Genomic DNA, 16,024 nt, shown 5'->3' with positions numbered 1-16,024 from the left:
TCCGGATTTGGGCAGTCCAACTGAGCCACCTCTTTCTCAACTGGCTTGAACAGGCCAATAGTGTTTGTCTCAAGCCTTGGTTTTGGCCTGTGAGACTAACACGTCGACACAACAGTCAAGAACCCACCTAACAAAGACCAAGGAAACCCAAAGCCCTTGCTTTTGAACAAGTCCACCTCACCAGGCGTCACTTGGACAAAATGATTTGAGAGATGGCCTCTCTGTGCAAGAGGAGATGACAGGAGGGAGATGGAGCCCTTGCGCATTGGGTCAAGAGGTTGCAGCAAACGACAACGTTCTAGATGTAAGTCCAACTGCACTGCTTTTTGTTGGATAGATGGAGAAAAGGCAAGCCACTTGCTCTAACAACAGAGATTTGGTGGAGGTTCATCAAGACAAAAATGAAGAATTCTCTCCCTAGGTCTTGTCGAAGCTCTTGGCTTTTAGGGAGTTTCTCAGTGTCTCTTACAAGGGTTTGGAATCAAAAACGAATCTACTATTATCTACAATTGAAAGAAGAGTGTTAGAAGAAAAAGGCAGAAGAGGTAGGAAAACAGGCAGAAAGCTTTATAGGCTCTCTTGGGACTTGAACAACAAAGTGGGGAGCTTGATACCCTCAAGAGAGGGAGGAAGAAAAGGCAATTGAACAAAGCTCAAGGAATAGAAAAGAAAAGAGAAATATGTTGTTTTTCTTTCTTTATTACAAAAAGAGAAAAGAAAAAGAGGAAGAGAAAAAGGAAAGATAGAAAGCAAAGACAGAGAGAGAGAAGAAGAAGAAAAAAAGGAAAGGAAAGTAAAAAGAAAAAAAAAATAAAAAGAAAGGAGTCTCCTTGTTTTAGAAAAATGGATCAGCTGAAACTCATATCCTGGAACATTAGAGGTCTCAATTCAGGTCAGAGAAGAGCGGTAGCTGGGTTTTTTTTTCGAAAAAGTGGAATCCTACAATATTATGTATTCAAGAGACAAAGATGAAAGAAATGAACCCTGGGGTGTATAGAAGTCTGTGGAAAGAGAGGGGATTGTGTTTGGTAGGGGCACTCATAAAAAACCGAAAAATGCGGTTAACCGAACCAATTAGTTCGGTTTCGATTCAGTATTTCTGAAAACCGAACCGACCGGTATATATATTTATATGTATATTATATATTCTTAATATATGTCACATATTATCAAATACTATATATATAGATATACATATTATATTTATAAATATAATATATAATAATCTATATAATATATAAATATATATATACAAATATATTATATATATCATATATATTTATAGTATTTATAATGTAATGAACATATTTGTAATATATTATAAATCATTTATTATATATCAGATAACGTAATATTTCCCTTTCAAGACAGTCTGGTGCACACACATTCCCTCCAGAGTTTGCTTTTTTGAGTGGGAAGCTAGTCTGAAGAAGATCAACACTTTGGATCTTCTCCAGAAAAAGAACCAAGGAAGGTCCTATATATCCCCACATGTATGCTGTTTGTGCTTAAAATCCGGGCAATCAGCCAAATCAAATTCTGATCCACTGTGAGGAAACTAGAAAATTCTGGATTTTCTTTCTCAATCTTTTCAATTTTAGTTGGACATTCTCTGAACATGTGATAGACTGTCTCAGACAATGGACAGCAAGAAGGTTAAGCAAAAGAGGAAGGACTTTGGATTTCTGTAGCACATGCCATCCTTTGGAGCATCTGGGAAGAGAGAAATAACCGAATTTTCAACAAAAGAAAAGGAAACTTTGAGGAGCTTTTGTCTATTATTTCTTATAGAATTTTCCTCTGGACTTCCAACTCAAGAGTTTTTTAAAGGAGTATCCTTTTCTGATCTCCAAAGAAATGCTGCAGATTTTCTGTTTTCTAAACACCAATCCTTAATCACCCCTCTCCCCCACTCTTCTGTGGTGGAAGGGGAGATAACCTTGTACTTTGATGGAAGTGTGTTTGGAAACCCAGGTGCAGCAGGAATTGGTGGAATTTTTAGAAGAAGAGATGGCACAGTTATTTAGGCTTCCAGTGGTCCATTAGGTATAGCCTCTTCAACAAAGGCTGAAATTATGGCAGCACTAACTGGAATCAGGATTGCAAGAGATCTGGGCTATCAGAACATTACCATAAAAGGAGATTCAGCAAATACCATCAAGTGGCTAGCTGACTATGGCAGTGGTCCATGGGCTTTAGCTCATCTCTTGGCTGAAGCTAGAGATATACTTTTTAACCTAAATGCACAGCTGGGTTGGATCCCTAGGGAGCTAAACACTGATACGGATGGTCTAGCAAAAGCTGGTGCTTACATGGATGTCTTGTTTAGTGATAGTTTTCTTCCTACTTGACACTTGAGTTGTAATTTCTGTGTACATCTTCTTATGTACCCTCTATTTTACTAATAAAGTTACCATCTTTTTCAAAAAAAAAAATTATAATATATATTACAAATATAGAAAACCGAAGGACCGAACTGGTCAAAAACTGAAACCGATCGACCGGTTATCCGGTGGTACCAATTTGGTTTCAGTTCGGAGAAATGTAAAAACCGGTAGGATTGATTCGTTTTTAGAAAAGTGTCCATGGTTCGGTTAACCAAACTGTGAGCACCCCTAGTGTTTGGGAGGCTATTGAAGCTAAGGGGACAGCGAAAGGTTTGTTGATCATCTGGGGTCCAAATTATGTAACTGCTGGAGAGATAGTCTCCATTTCAATTCATTTCTAGTTGGTGGAGGGGAGGTTTAATTGGGTTTTCATGGGTCGGGGCTGTATGGTCACAATGAAGATAGCAGAAGGCTTGCCCATGAAAAGAAGGGAGGGAGGTAATAAAGGATGTAGAGGATGAGAGGTTTTTCTCATTTTATAAGATGGGAAATGATAGACTTACCTCAACAGTACCCGATTCACCTGGACAAACAATCAAGAGGACCCTATTTTGGAGAAATTGGACAGATTCATAGTTTCAGCAAATTGGAAGGTGAGCTTTCCAAACTTATCACATGAAGAACTCCCCAGACTTCTATCAGATATTCAGATCACTCTCTGATTCTGTTGGACTGCAAAGAGACCGTTGTGGTGAAAAACCCACCCTTTAGATTTGAACACGTGTGATTTGAATAGGTAGGTTTGTTAGATCTTTAAAAGGGTTGGTGGGAAGATTTTAATTAAGGGATTGCCAGTCATTTCTTCAGCCAAAATTTTTTTCATTTGAAAGTAAAACTAAAGAATGGAGTAAACAACTTTTGGAGGAAGGGGAGCAAAGAAAAACGAATGGCTGTTGTTGATAGACAGGGTGGATAGAGCGGAAGAGATAAGAGAATTAACTAAGGAGGAAAATTTGGAAAAAATTAAGGCAAAATTGGAATTTGACAAGTTATGTTTTCAGGAAGAAGTAAAATGGAGGCAGAGGTCAAGGTGTTTTGTGGCTGAAACAAGGGGACAAAAACACTTCCTTTTTTCACAGAATGGCAAATGGAGGAGACAAATTTTATCAAAAGATTGGAAGAGGGGAATTGATTGAGGGAGACAGAAGGGTTCAAGATGCAGTAGTTAACTCTATGAAAATTTATACGAGGAGAGATGGGTTCAGAGATCAAGACTGGATGGTTATAAGTTTAAGAGATTGTCAAATGAGGAAGCAACTAGTTTGAAGTAGCCTTCTTAGAAGAAGTAGTTCTTGAAGCAATTAGTGAGATGGAAGGAGATAAGGCACCAGGCCCGGATGGCTTCACTTTGGAGTTCTACAAAAGGTTTTCGAATTTTATCAAGACTGATTTAATGAAGGTCTTTGAGGGGTTTCATGAAAGGGGGGGCCTCAAAACAAAGTTTAAAGGGGTAGCAGGTGTGAAGGACTTTAAACCATAGTTGTCAAGGCGACGCCTAGGCGACAAGGCACCCTTGGAGGCTCGCCTTGCCCAGTCGCCAAGCAGTTTTGTGCACTGGGTTATAAAATATTTTTATATTTTTTATTTTTTGACATTATAATTATAAAATAGACATTATTAAACTATAATATTCATTTTATGTGTTTATATACTAATTTCCTTTTATTATTTTCTTATTTTGTTAGGGTTTAATCAACGCAAACATTGCTAACTGCTGTATTAAGCCCATGGTTCCAAGTATCAATACACCTCTATGTATTGGCAGAGGTGTATCGGTACTTGTAACGATACTCCCCGTATTTTTTTTTCTTTGGTTTTCAATTTCATTTTTAAATACATATATATATATATATATATATATATATATATATATATATATATATATATATATACTATTTAAAAAAGAGTCCCCGAAAACACCTGTAAACAGGTATTGGGACCCCAAAGATACAATATGATGCACCCGATACCATAGTTTTCAAGGCGCCAAGGCGAGGCTAGGCGACTGGGGGGTGCCATGTCGCTTAGTCACCTAGGCAATGGATTTTTTATGTTAAAAACATAGACCCTAGGGTAGTTCCCTAGGTACCATAACCATATTTCTTTAATATTATTCATGATTTTCATAAGAAAAGTATAAATTTCATATTAAAGTATAGAAAATCAACATATTCATGAGAACAAAAGGAAGAAGAAAAATAAAACTCAAAAAATATAGGGGCTGAACCCTTATTTTTGTTATAGGAAAAGAAAAAAATAAAAAGTATTGGTAGTAGTAGTAGTAGTAAAAGAAGAAGAAATAGAAAAAGAATATATGGAAGAGGAAAATGTGCTGATTAGATAAAATTTTAAGTTTTTCCTTACTTATTGGTTCAGGTTTTTAAGTCTTTGAGGGTTGAATACAGCATTTATCAATTTTTGTGTTGATTAAACCGTAATAAATAAGAAAATAATAAAAAGAAATTAGTAAATAAGCACACAAAATGATTATTTTAGTTTAATAATGTCTTTTTTATAATTATAATCTCAAAAAAGAATGGATAAAAAAGTATTTTATAGTAGGAAGTAGAAAACTTCTTGGCGATTAGGCGAGGCAAGGCTCAAAGGATGCCTTATCGCCTAGGCGATGCCTTGCCAACTATTCTCGATACGAGGCGTATCATATCGAAATTTTGATCCTTGATTGAACCCTCAAAAATTTCAAAACCTGAACCAATAAGCAAGGGAAGAACTTAAAATTTTGTCTAATCAACATATTTTTTTCTTCCACATCTTCTTCTTCTTCCACCTTTTCTTTTCTTCTTTCCTATAACAAAAGTAGGGGTTCAGCCCCTATATTTTTTTTAATTTTCTTGCCTTTGTTCTTTTTCTTCTCATAAAATGTTGATTTTCTAGACCAAAACATGAAATTTATACTTCTCTTATGAAAATTATGAATAATTATTAAGGAAAGATGGTTATGGAACCTAGGGAACTACCCTAGGATATATGGTTTTACTTAAAAAAATCCATCGCCTAGGTGTTGCCTAGGCAACTAGGCGGCAAGGCGCCCCCTGTCACCTAGCCTCGCCTTGGCGCCTTGAAAGCTATGCTTTAAACCCATTAGTTTGATTAGTAATGTGTACAAGGTGATTATAAAAGTGCAAATGAGTTAATAGATTCAAGGAGTGGGGAAGGAGTGCTCTTAAAAGTTGATTTGGGGAAAGCCTATGATCATGTTAATTGGGGCTTTTTGGATTACATGCTCAAGAGGCTCAATTTTGGTAGGAAGTGGAGAAACTGGATAAAGGTGTGTGTCACAATAACAAGCGCCTTAGTTTTATTAAATGGTAGCCCAACGGGTAGATTCTTCAGTTTTAGGGGAATCAGACAAGGAGACCCTTTGTTTCCCTTACTCTTCACCTGCATTACCAAAACCTTGAGTTCTATGGTGAATTGAACAGTGGAGGGATGTCTCTTGGAGGATTTTAAGGTGGGGGAGGAAGTAGAGGTGCCTTTACTCCTTCACTTCAGTATGTAGATGATATGCTTTTCTTTGCTAATATTCACAAAAATGATCTGATTGCGGTGGGAATGAAGCGATCTACAACTTCTAGCAGGCTATGTTGGGTGTTGTTAGTAAACCCTAGCAGATTCTAGGTTGAAGTAGAGAAGAAGAAAGAAAAGAGAAAGAAGAAGAAGAAGAAGAAGAAAGAAAGGTTCGGCCAGACTAGAAGAGAGTCCAAAAATCACTCTTCCCTAGCTAACCCACTTGTATTTATTCAAAAACATAGTTACAAGAAAGACCATTTTGTCCCTTATAGAAGATGGGACACATAACTTAAACTCAGATGCAATAGACCTTTCACTCTCAAGAAGATAATCCAAAATGACCAAAATACCCCTGACTCGAGCATTCTAACACTCCCCCTCAAGCTGGAGAGTATATATCATATAGTCCCAGCTTGTTACAAATGTAATCTATTCTTCCCCGAGACAATCCCTTTGTGAGAAGATCTACCCACTGATTTCCTGAGCTCACATGAGATGTGGTTATCACCCCACTTATCACTTTATCTCTTACAAAGTGACAATCAACCTCAATAAGCTTAGTTCTCTCATGAAAGATGGGATTGGAAGAGATGTGAACAGCAGTTTGGTTATCACAGTATAGTTTCATGGGTTTGTCAATTGAGAATCCCATCTCTTGAAGCAAGTTCTTCAGCCATACTAGCTCACATGTGGTATGGGCCATAGCCCTGTACTCTACTTCTACACTACATCTTGCCACCACTGTTTGTTTCTTGCTCTTCCAAGTTACAAGATTGCCACCGAGGAAGGTACAATACCCTGTAGTTGATCTCCTATCTGATATAGAACTAGCCCAGTCAGCATCTGTATACCCTACTATCTCAAGAGTTCCTCCACTTTGGTATAACAAACCACGACCTGGAGCACCTTTTAGGTACCTAACAATTCTCAGAACAGCTTCCCAGTGAGGAACCCGAGGATGTTGCATAAACTGGCTCACCACACTCACAGCAAATGATATATCTGGTCGGGTAATGGTCAGGTAGTTCAATTTGCCCTCCAACCTTCTGTATCTTCCAGGATCATCAAACTCTTCACCCGCATCAACACTCAGCTTGGCATTGAGTTCCATAGGAGTCTCTGCTGGTTTAGCACCTAACAACCTTGTTTCTTCAAGTAGATCAAGAACATATTTTCTCTGACATAGGTTGATCCCATGTTTTGACCTCGCAACCTCTATTCCCAGGAAATATTTCAGCTTCCCCAGATCTTTCGTATTGAAGTGATCCTGTAAGAATTTCTTCAACCTGTTGATTCCATTGCTATCACTCCCAGTTATGACAATATCATCCACGTACACGACTACCAAGATTTTCCCATCCTTTGAGTTATAGTTGAACACAGAATGATCAACCTGACATTGTTTCATCCCAAAGGTTTTCATCACTTCACTGAACCTGCCAAACCAAGCACGTGGAGATTGTTTCAGTCCATAAATTGCCTTTTTGAGCCTACACACTTTGTCAGACTCCCCCTGAGCAACAAACCCTGGTGGTTGCTCCATATACACCTCCTCAACTAGATCACCATGCAGGAAGGCATTTTTGATGTCAAGTTGTACAAGAGGTCAATCATTCATAGCAACTAATGAAATCAGCACCTGAACTAAACCAATCTTAGCCACAGGAGAAAATGTCTCCATATAGTCCACACCATACACTGAGAATAACCCTTGGCCACCAACCTCACTTTCAATCGCTCCACACTGCCATCAGGAAGAAACTTCACTGTGTAGACCCATTTACACCCAAATGTGTGCTTACCGGAAGGAAGAGTGGTGAGTTCCCATGTGTGATTATGTTGTAGAGCAGAGAGTTCTTCCATGGCTTGCCACCACCCTGGGGAGGCAAGAGCTTCCTGGACAGTCTTGGGAATGGGAACAGATAAGAGTAATGATATAAATTTGCAATGAGAAGCAGAAAGGTGAGCAGTAGAAACATAGTGTGAAATGGGGTGAGAAGTACAAGTACGTTTACCTTTTTGTAGAGCAATAGGAAGATCAGGATCTGAAGGAGAAGGAGCAGTAGCAGGATTTGTCAACAGGGGCTGAAGTGGAGGAGGGCCCGATGCACTTCTGCGGGTATACACTTGAGTGATTGGCGGCTTCTCAGTAGTAACAGGCATAGGATGTGCATCTACAGTAGAAACAGGAGCTACTGGAAGGATGTCCACAACAGGTACAAGAAGGGGAACCACAGAGGGAGAGGAAGAGACCCCAACATCTGAGAAGAACGGAACAGACTCAAAAAAGGTGACATCAGAGCACACAGACGATTTATAGGATTTTGGGTTATAACACTTATACCCTTTCTGAGTCCTTGAGTAGCCAAGAAAGATACACTTAGTAGCTCGAGCATCTAGCTTGTCTAACCCAGGCCCCAAGTGTTGAACAAAACAAACACAACCAAAGATTCTTGGGGTAAGAGGAAATGGAGATAAAGTGGGAAACAACACGGAGAAAGGGGATTGACTTCCAAGGATTGACATGGGCATCCGATTGATCAGAAAACAGGATGTGAGAACAGCATCACTCCAAAAATGTTTTGGGACATTCATATTATACATCAAGGATCGAGTAGTTTCAAGAAGATGTCGATTTTTTCGTTCAGCTACACCGTTCTGTTGTGGGGTGTAGGCACAAGAAGTTTGATGAATGATCCCATGATGTTCTAGGTATTGCTGAAATGGTGAGGAGTTGTATTCTTTGGCATTATCGGAGCGAAGAATTTTAATATGAACACCAAATTGAGTGTGTATTTCAGCATAAAATTTTTGAAAAATAGGGAACAACTCACTACGATCTTTCATAAGATAAATCCATATCATCCTTGAAAAGTCATCAACAAAGATTACAAAATACTTATACCCATTGTATGACACCACTTTAATTGGACCCCATACATCGGAATGAACTAAAGAGAAAGGACTTGAGACACGACTATCAACTCTTGGACTAAATGAGACTCTATGATGTTTACCCAATTGACATGACTCACAATCTAATGATGAAAGATGACTCAAGGAAGGAACCAGTAACTTCAAGGCCTTGAGAGAAGGATGACCAAGTCTGCAATGCCATTGAAGAGGAGTAAGAGATGACTGAAAAGCTACTGGAGGACCACCACCATCAAGGTAATATAACCACCTGCTTCATGCCCTCCACCAATCTTTCTCCCCGTCTTGAGATCCTGAAACACACAAGAATAAGGGTAGAAGGTTAAAGAACAATTAAGAGACTTGGTTAATCTACTGACTGACATAAGGTTAAAAGGAAACTTAGGAACATATAAAACAGATGATAAAGGCAAGGAGGAGAGATTAACATCACCAACACCACAGATAGGAGATGTAGAACCATTAGCAAGTGTAACTGTTTGAGGTGTGGAGGAGCGGGAAAGGGAAGAAAATACATCATGAGTCCCAGACATATGGTCTGAGGCCCCGGAGTCAATGATCCAGTGTGAGTCTTTGGAAGCTAAGCAAGCCATACCTGAATGGGCAAGTGTAGCGGTGTTCTGCTGAGATGTTTGAATGAACTGCTCATATACTTCACGTGGTACACTCACCATTTCCTTCTCAGAAGCACAAGTAGATGTGGAGAGGATTGGGTCAGTTTGCTGACTTTCAGTAGTTGTGTCACTACCCTTAGTCCTAGCATGGTTCCCAAGTGTTGGGTGCACCACGCAAATCATAGCAGAAATTAACTGTGTGCCCCTCTAAACCACAATGTGTACACTTTCTCTGAGTATTACTCCTTCCTCTTCCCGGACCTCCCCCTGAGTCTCGGCCTCAAGTCCAGCCACTAGCCCTGCTAAACATGTGACCACCACGGTTGCTTGGGAGTCCACTCCTGACACCACCACTTCTATTTCCACGACCACCCCCTTTAGTCACTACCAAACCAGATCTATCAGAGAGAGAAGAATGTTCTCCCGATTCAATAGATGTCCTCTTAAGACGAGCAAAGACTTCTTCAAGTGAGGGAAGAGCAGATCCTCCCAATATTTGTGCTCTAACAGGCTCATGCTCAGCCTTCAACCCCACCAGAAACCTTGTCACATCAAGCTACTCACATTGCTGTTGTTGGATCTGAACATCTGATGTTAGAGGATGATACACATTAAGTTCATTACGTATATTCCTCAAACTTGCATAGTACTCTTCTAAGCTTTGACTCCCTTGCTTCAAATTGAAATACTCTTGGTACAACTGATACACCCTAGTTGTATTGTCTTGTCCAGAGTATAACTTCTTAGCATGATCCCAGATTTCCTTAGTTGTATCTAGGAACATGAAGTTCACACTAATCTTTGGTTCCATGCTGTTCTAGAGCCATGTCATTATTTGTGCATCTACTTGTTCCCAGTCACTGAACCCAGGGGAATCAGAGGGAGGTTTCTCCTCTCTTACATGTTTTACCTTCCTCTTGGCCTTCAAGAACACCTCCATAGATTTTGCCCATGGTACATAATTTTCACCATTCAACTTGATGGATGTCATTTGAACACTTAAATAGTCTAGAGAAAGCATGACACCTGTTTTGTTATCATCCCCATTTTCAAATGAAGCCATCTTAATTATTTCACTTTCAAATATACAACACAACCTCACACTCTTTCACAAGACTTATCTCACTTATAACACCACCAATTCCAGCTTCTTTAAATACACATTACACATTACACACTAAGGCTGAAATCACTCAGTCTTCACATCAAACACCTGGGCTGCACACTGCAGAACCATTCACCATCAACACACTAAGACTGAAATCACTCAGTCCTCACATCAAACACTTGGGCTGCACACTGCAGAACTGATTACACACAAGGTATAGGAGATCACTTTTAAATATTTTGAAACATAGATACACCAATCACCACGACACAACCACCACCAATCTACTGCTGTTGTGAACTTCAGCAGTCGACAACTCTTCTTTCAACATACATACGAAGAGAAATGCAAATGAACACAACTGAGATGCATATCAGTCACACTGAGCACCACCACAACCAACTTTTGAAACAAAAGGAAACATTCGCAGTTCCTTACTTGGACAAACAACAGTAGTGTTCATACCTGTCCACATTCAGCCCTCTCGATACTGAATAGAGGGTTTAGTATACCACTCCAACGACCACCACAGCAACAACCGGAGGCATCCTCACCTCCAGGCCCACAAAACGATAGCTCCTTTTCAGCCCCTTATCAAACCTCCACTCAGGTCAGTCGAAAAGGAAGAAGATGACTGTGAAAGTTGGCGGCGAACCCAGAAAGAGAACAGCAGCAAGAAAGAAATGAGTATACAACCTTACAGCTTTGATACCATGTTAGTAAACCCTAGCAGATTCTAGGTTGAAGTAGAGAAGAAGAAAGAAAAAAGAAAGAAGAAGAAGAAGAAGAAGAAAGAAAGGTTCGGCCAGACTAGAAGAGAGTCCAAAAATCACTCTTCCCTAGCTGACCCACTTGTATTTATTCAAAAACATAGAGTTACAAGAAAGACCATTTTTTCCCTCATAGAAGATGGAACACATAACTTAAACTCAGATACAATAGACCTTTCACTCTCAAGAAGATAATCCAGAATGACCAAAATACCCCTAACTCGAGCATTCTAACAGGTGCAAAATCAGCACGTTGCCCTCAAAGTACTTGGGAATGCCATTAGGAGAAAGATGTACTTCAAAGAAAATCTGGGAGCCAATGGTGGAGAGGCCAGAGGGTACAGAGGAAATTGGCTTTGTTGAAAACAAGACACAATACTTTTCAAAAGGAGGGAAGTTGACTCTAATTAAAAGTGAGCTATCTTCGCCACCAAAATACTTGCTTTCGTTCCAGATGAAGCAGCGAGAACAATTGAGAAGATGATGAGAGATTTCTTGTGGAAGGGGTGGAAGGATGAGTCTAAAGGTCCCTTAGTCAATTGGAATAAGGTGTGCAAACCAAGGAAAGCTGGATGACCAGGAATGAGGAAGTTAAGAAAGTTCAATATGGCTTGCTTGGGCAAGTGGTTCTGGAGGTGGAATGAGCAAACTAACAACTTGTGGAGAAGAGTTATTTGGCTAAGTACTTTCTACCAACTTTAACTGGGATCCAGGTGAATCCAATATCTCCTATGGGTGCTCAGTGTGGAAAGGCACTTAGAAATCAGTTCCAGATTTTAAAATGGGAATCAAATTTGAAATTGGTGACGACTCAAAGGTGAATTTCTGGAGGGGTTGGTGGTGTGGTGAGTGTCCTTTGAAGGAGAGATTTCCTGCTCTGTTTGAGTTAGTTCAAAATAAAGACTGCTTGGTGGCAGAGGTTTACTCTCATGATAGGTCCACAGGCAACTGGTGTCCCACTTTCAGAAGAAACTTGAATGATTGGGACATAGCTCAATGGATGGAGCTGATGCAAGCTCTTAGTCCCATCAGACCAGACTTCTCTCTAGGCCAGAGAGAAGATTTTGGTAGGAGAACACTCGGGGGTTTTCTCTGCTGACTCCAATAAAATCCTAAGCAGTGAGGGTGAAGAGAATTTCCCAGAGCAGATAGTTTGGAAATCAGTTGTGCCTCTTAATGTAGCCTTCCTGTTATGGACAGCCACTCTTGGAAAATGCCTGACAGCAAATTTTCTTGCAAAAAGGGGAATGGTGGTGGAGCCAAGCAAATGTAGCTTGTGTGGGAAAGCTTCAGAAGATACAAAGCATTTATTCATCCACTAAAAGCTTGCAAGAATGGTCTGGCGGAAAGCTTTGGGGCTGTTTGATGTTAGCCTCTGTTTCCCAAAAGACCTGAAATCTCTTTTGTGGTGCTGGCAGCTAAAGGGTCTGTCCAAGAGAGGGTAAGTCTTATGGGAAGTAATTCCAGCAGCAGTGATTTGGTCTATATGGGCAGGGAGGAATAGGAGAATTTTTGAAAATAAACACAATACAGTAGATACAATATTAAAAGGCTTATAGGGCAGAATCTTCTCATGGGCTGCAGATCACAGACAGCTAAAAGGATATATTTTCAACTCTTTTTTTTTATTCTAGGAATCTTTTTTGTATCTAGATATGCAGTGTAATCAGCTTCTCAGTTTTTTCCCCTGTTTCAAACTCTTTTTGAGCAGGGCATTGTGTATTTTGTTTTTTCTTTTTTAATACATTACCTTTCTCTCAAAAAAAAATATCAAGAATATTTGACTCCTCCACTAGGTCACTAAAGGAATGAATATGGATCCTTAGAAACAGCCAGTGAAGGAGAATTTATGTTTCATAAATCACATGATTTAAACAATGATAACTCGTGAGCAGTTCACCACAACTGTAGCCATATGTACCAAAAATGGCACAATGACACAGGTCTAAAATGTCACATGCTTAAGTGAAATTCAAAGACTGGTTCAAATGAACTTCTACAAACTGCAAAGGGATGCTAAAAGTGTTGGTAAAATGGGTCATGTAGCCTTTCAAGAAAGGATTGTTGAAGATCTAAAGGACTATTGAGTGTAGCATATTCTTGCTGACAGAAAAAAAAAAATGGGGAATTTGCATAAAGTTGTAAGAACATTCTTGGATATAAACAAATTGCAGCAACATGGACAAAAGCAGAAAAATCCAGTGCAGAACATGTGGTGAAATTGGCAGAATTTTCCTTGCCAAACAAGAAAATTGCAGTAAAAGTTTGAATATCTCCCGTTAAAAGAAATGAGGTGCATGATCACGAATTTACATCATCAACATCTAAGCCTTGTGCCAACCATATAGAGTTGGCTACGTGCTTGTGTTTTAATCAACAGCAATATTGTTTTATTATCACTCATGAATGTTTGCCTCATATCAAAGGCAAAGATAAATACATGCTATAATAGGAAGAAACAACTCAACCCCCTCCACAAAACTTCAAAAAGAAAGAAATTAAAAGCTTAAAAGAAACCATAATTTAATGAAAATCAAATCATTTAACATTGAGAATATAGTATTATAGTGCCTCCAGATCCTTGAAATGGAAATGCAGACATATATTAAGTTATTAAAAGATTAGTGTATATCATCCATTTAAGTAAACTGGACCAATATAAGGAAAGGAAACCCCTACTTTGAGAACATGCATTTAAATTGAAGCAAGTTAATCAGCAAACCTTGAAATAGTTCCCAACAGGAGAAACGTAAATTAGAAAGGTATATTCAGGAGCTGGTGCCAGACCAAGAACAGCCCCACTTCCCATAAGCAATGGTCGGATGTATAAAGAGCCTTTACCTGGAGGAGGAACCTGCAGTGAGGTATTTGGGGCTTGTCAAAGACCAGTTTAATACATATAGAAATAAATATCTTCAACTATTGAAACAAAATAGCACATTACCCAACGTTTGTTTGCCAACACAGTCATCTTTACAGCTTCCACAAACTGTTCAACTGTTGGGGCAGGCATGCACATACGCTCTGCACCTGTTCTCATTCGCAATGCATTTTCTTCTGGGCGAAATAGTAAAATAGAACCATCTTGTTTCCTGTATGCCTTCAAACCTTCAAATAATCCCTAAAGACAAACCAAAAATTAAGATTGTCAGAGAGTTCATTGAAACAACACTTCTATATAAGGATGATGCTAATGTAGAAATCACTTTTTTTGGTAGTAAATAAAAAAGAAAATTTATTAAGGAAAAAAGTACAACAAGAAATAGATGAAGGTGATGAGAGAGATATCACCAATAACAGGGCGGGGGAGAGACTCTCCAACTATTTAAACAAAGCAAACATGCTAACTAGAGCTCCCACTCCACTCAATTGTTTCCCAAAACTTTGCTTCAAAAGAGTCTCTTGATACATCTCTGAATTCAGATAGTATTAAAACCCAATCCATAAGCTTTGAGCCAATCCTTAAACATATCTTCAACCTATTCCAAGCTTCTTCTTCGAAGATCCTTCTATTCCTTTCTTTCCATAGCTCCCAACACACAGCAGCTCCAGAAGATTTTAGCTCAATGCAAAGTAGGCCAGCACATGATGATTTCTCTAGGTGATCTTAGAAACTAGATGGCCTTATCAAAGAGATGGAAGAAGAAGCCCCAAACAAAATATGAGAATTTACATCCATAACAAAGGTGAAGAACATCCTATTCCTTGGACTCACAGAGATCACATCTGTTGGCTAGTTGGGGGCCTTTTCTCTTGATATGATTTTGTGTTAGGATTCTTTCTAGAGAAACCACTGAAGTCGGACCAATTTCCAATTATGCCCTAGACTTTGGAGGTAGATGGCCAAAACTAGAAAGTTGCATTTAACCCCAGACTTGATTATGATACTTCACTAGGTTTTGAGTTGTCTTTGATATGCCAACCAATGAGATACATCAAGGGTCAAATACTTGGGCATGTTGGGGCAGTTTGGGGAATCACCTGAGTGGGTGATTATGGTGATAGCATCAGCCCTTTTATCAGACAAAGTGAATATCAGGGTTTACACTCTCTCTGATGAAAACCTAAATTGTCGGTAGTGGATTTCAACTGTAATTAAAATCTGATTTGCAAAGTATATTTATATATTATATTACTATTTTATGAAAAAGGTTTGGAAAAGGTTTTAATCCCGGGACCCATCCGAGTAGAGAGTGTGACACTACATTTTCCAATCAGGGAAGAGGTCCTTCCCTATGGCCAGTGTTTTGATGATTATGGGCTAAGAGGTTAGGTGCAAGAGACCTTTTTTTTTTATCAATAACACTTTCATTAATTCATCAGTAGAAAATTTACAAATGAAAGACAAACACACTTATCTTCCAAGAGTCACAAAGAGCTTCAAGAAAGGAAAAAAGAAAATACAAAGACACTAACATTACAGCTTAGCCCAAAACAATGGATCCCTTTCTGCCCCTTGTTTAGCTAAACCGTCAGCTAGGGAATTAGCAGATCTTTTAATCCAAAATGTCTTAACTTCCATCCACCAGCCACTTGAATTTCCTCTTCTCGTTATTATACTTCCATAAATCATTTTTATCTTTAGTCAGCCACCCTATCACCACCGCTGAATCCCTTTCAATTATAAGTTTCTTGATGTTCAAATCCTTAGCTTTCCAGACTCCTTCCATAACTGCACAG

General features: G+C 39.1%; 1 protein-coding gene across 1 annotated transcript in view; it reads right to left on the bottom strand.

Moving 5' to 3' along the window:
• The window catches only part of LOC148855315 (branched-chain amino acid aminotransferase 2, chloroplastic-like), a 58,497-nt gene that overhangs the window by 27,734 nt on the left and 14,739 nt on the right, over positions 1 to 16,024 (bottom strand). Inside the window, exons 4-5 of the mRNA XM_088983433.1 lie at positions 14,289 to 14,465; positions 14,067 to 14,198 (exon numbers count right to left, since the gene is read on the bottom strand). Coding sequence (XP_088839559.1) covers positions 14,067 to 14,198; positions 14,289 to 14,465 — 309 coding nt within the window. The remainder of the gene's footprint in view (positions 1 to 14,066; positions 14,199 to 14,288; positions 14,466 to 16,024) is intronic.

This window comes from Nelumbo lutea, chromosome 4, assembly GCF_056320005.1.
Source record: "Nelumbo lutea isolate HS-2025 chromosome 4, American lotus-T2T, whole genome shotgun sequence".
Lineage (NCBI taxonomy): Eukaryota > Viridiplantae > Streptophyta > Magnoliopsida > Proteales > Nelumbonaceae > Nelumbo > Nelumbo lutea.
The sequence above is the reverse complement of the archived record's forward strand: the minus strand, read 5'-3'. Positions and strand labels throughout refer to the sequence as shown.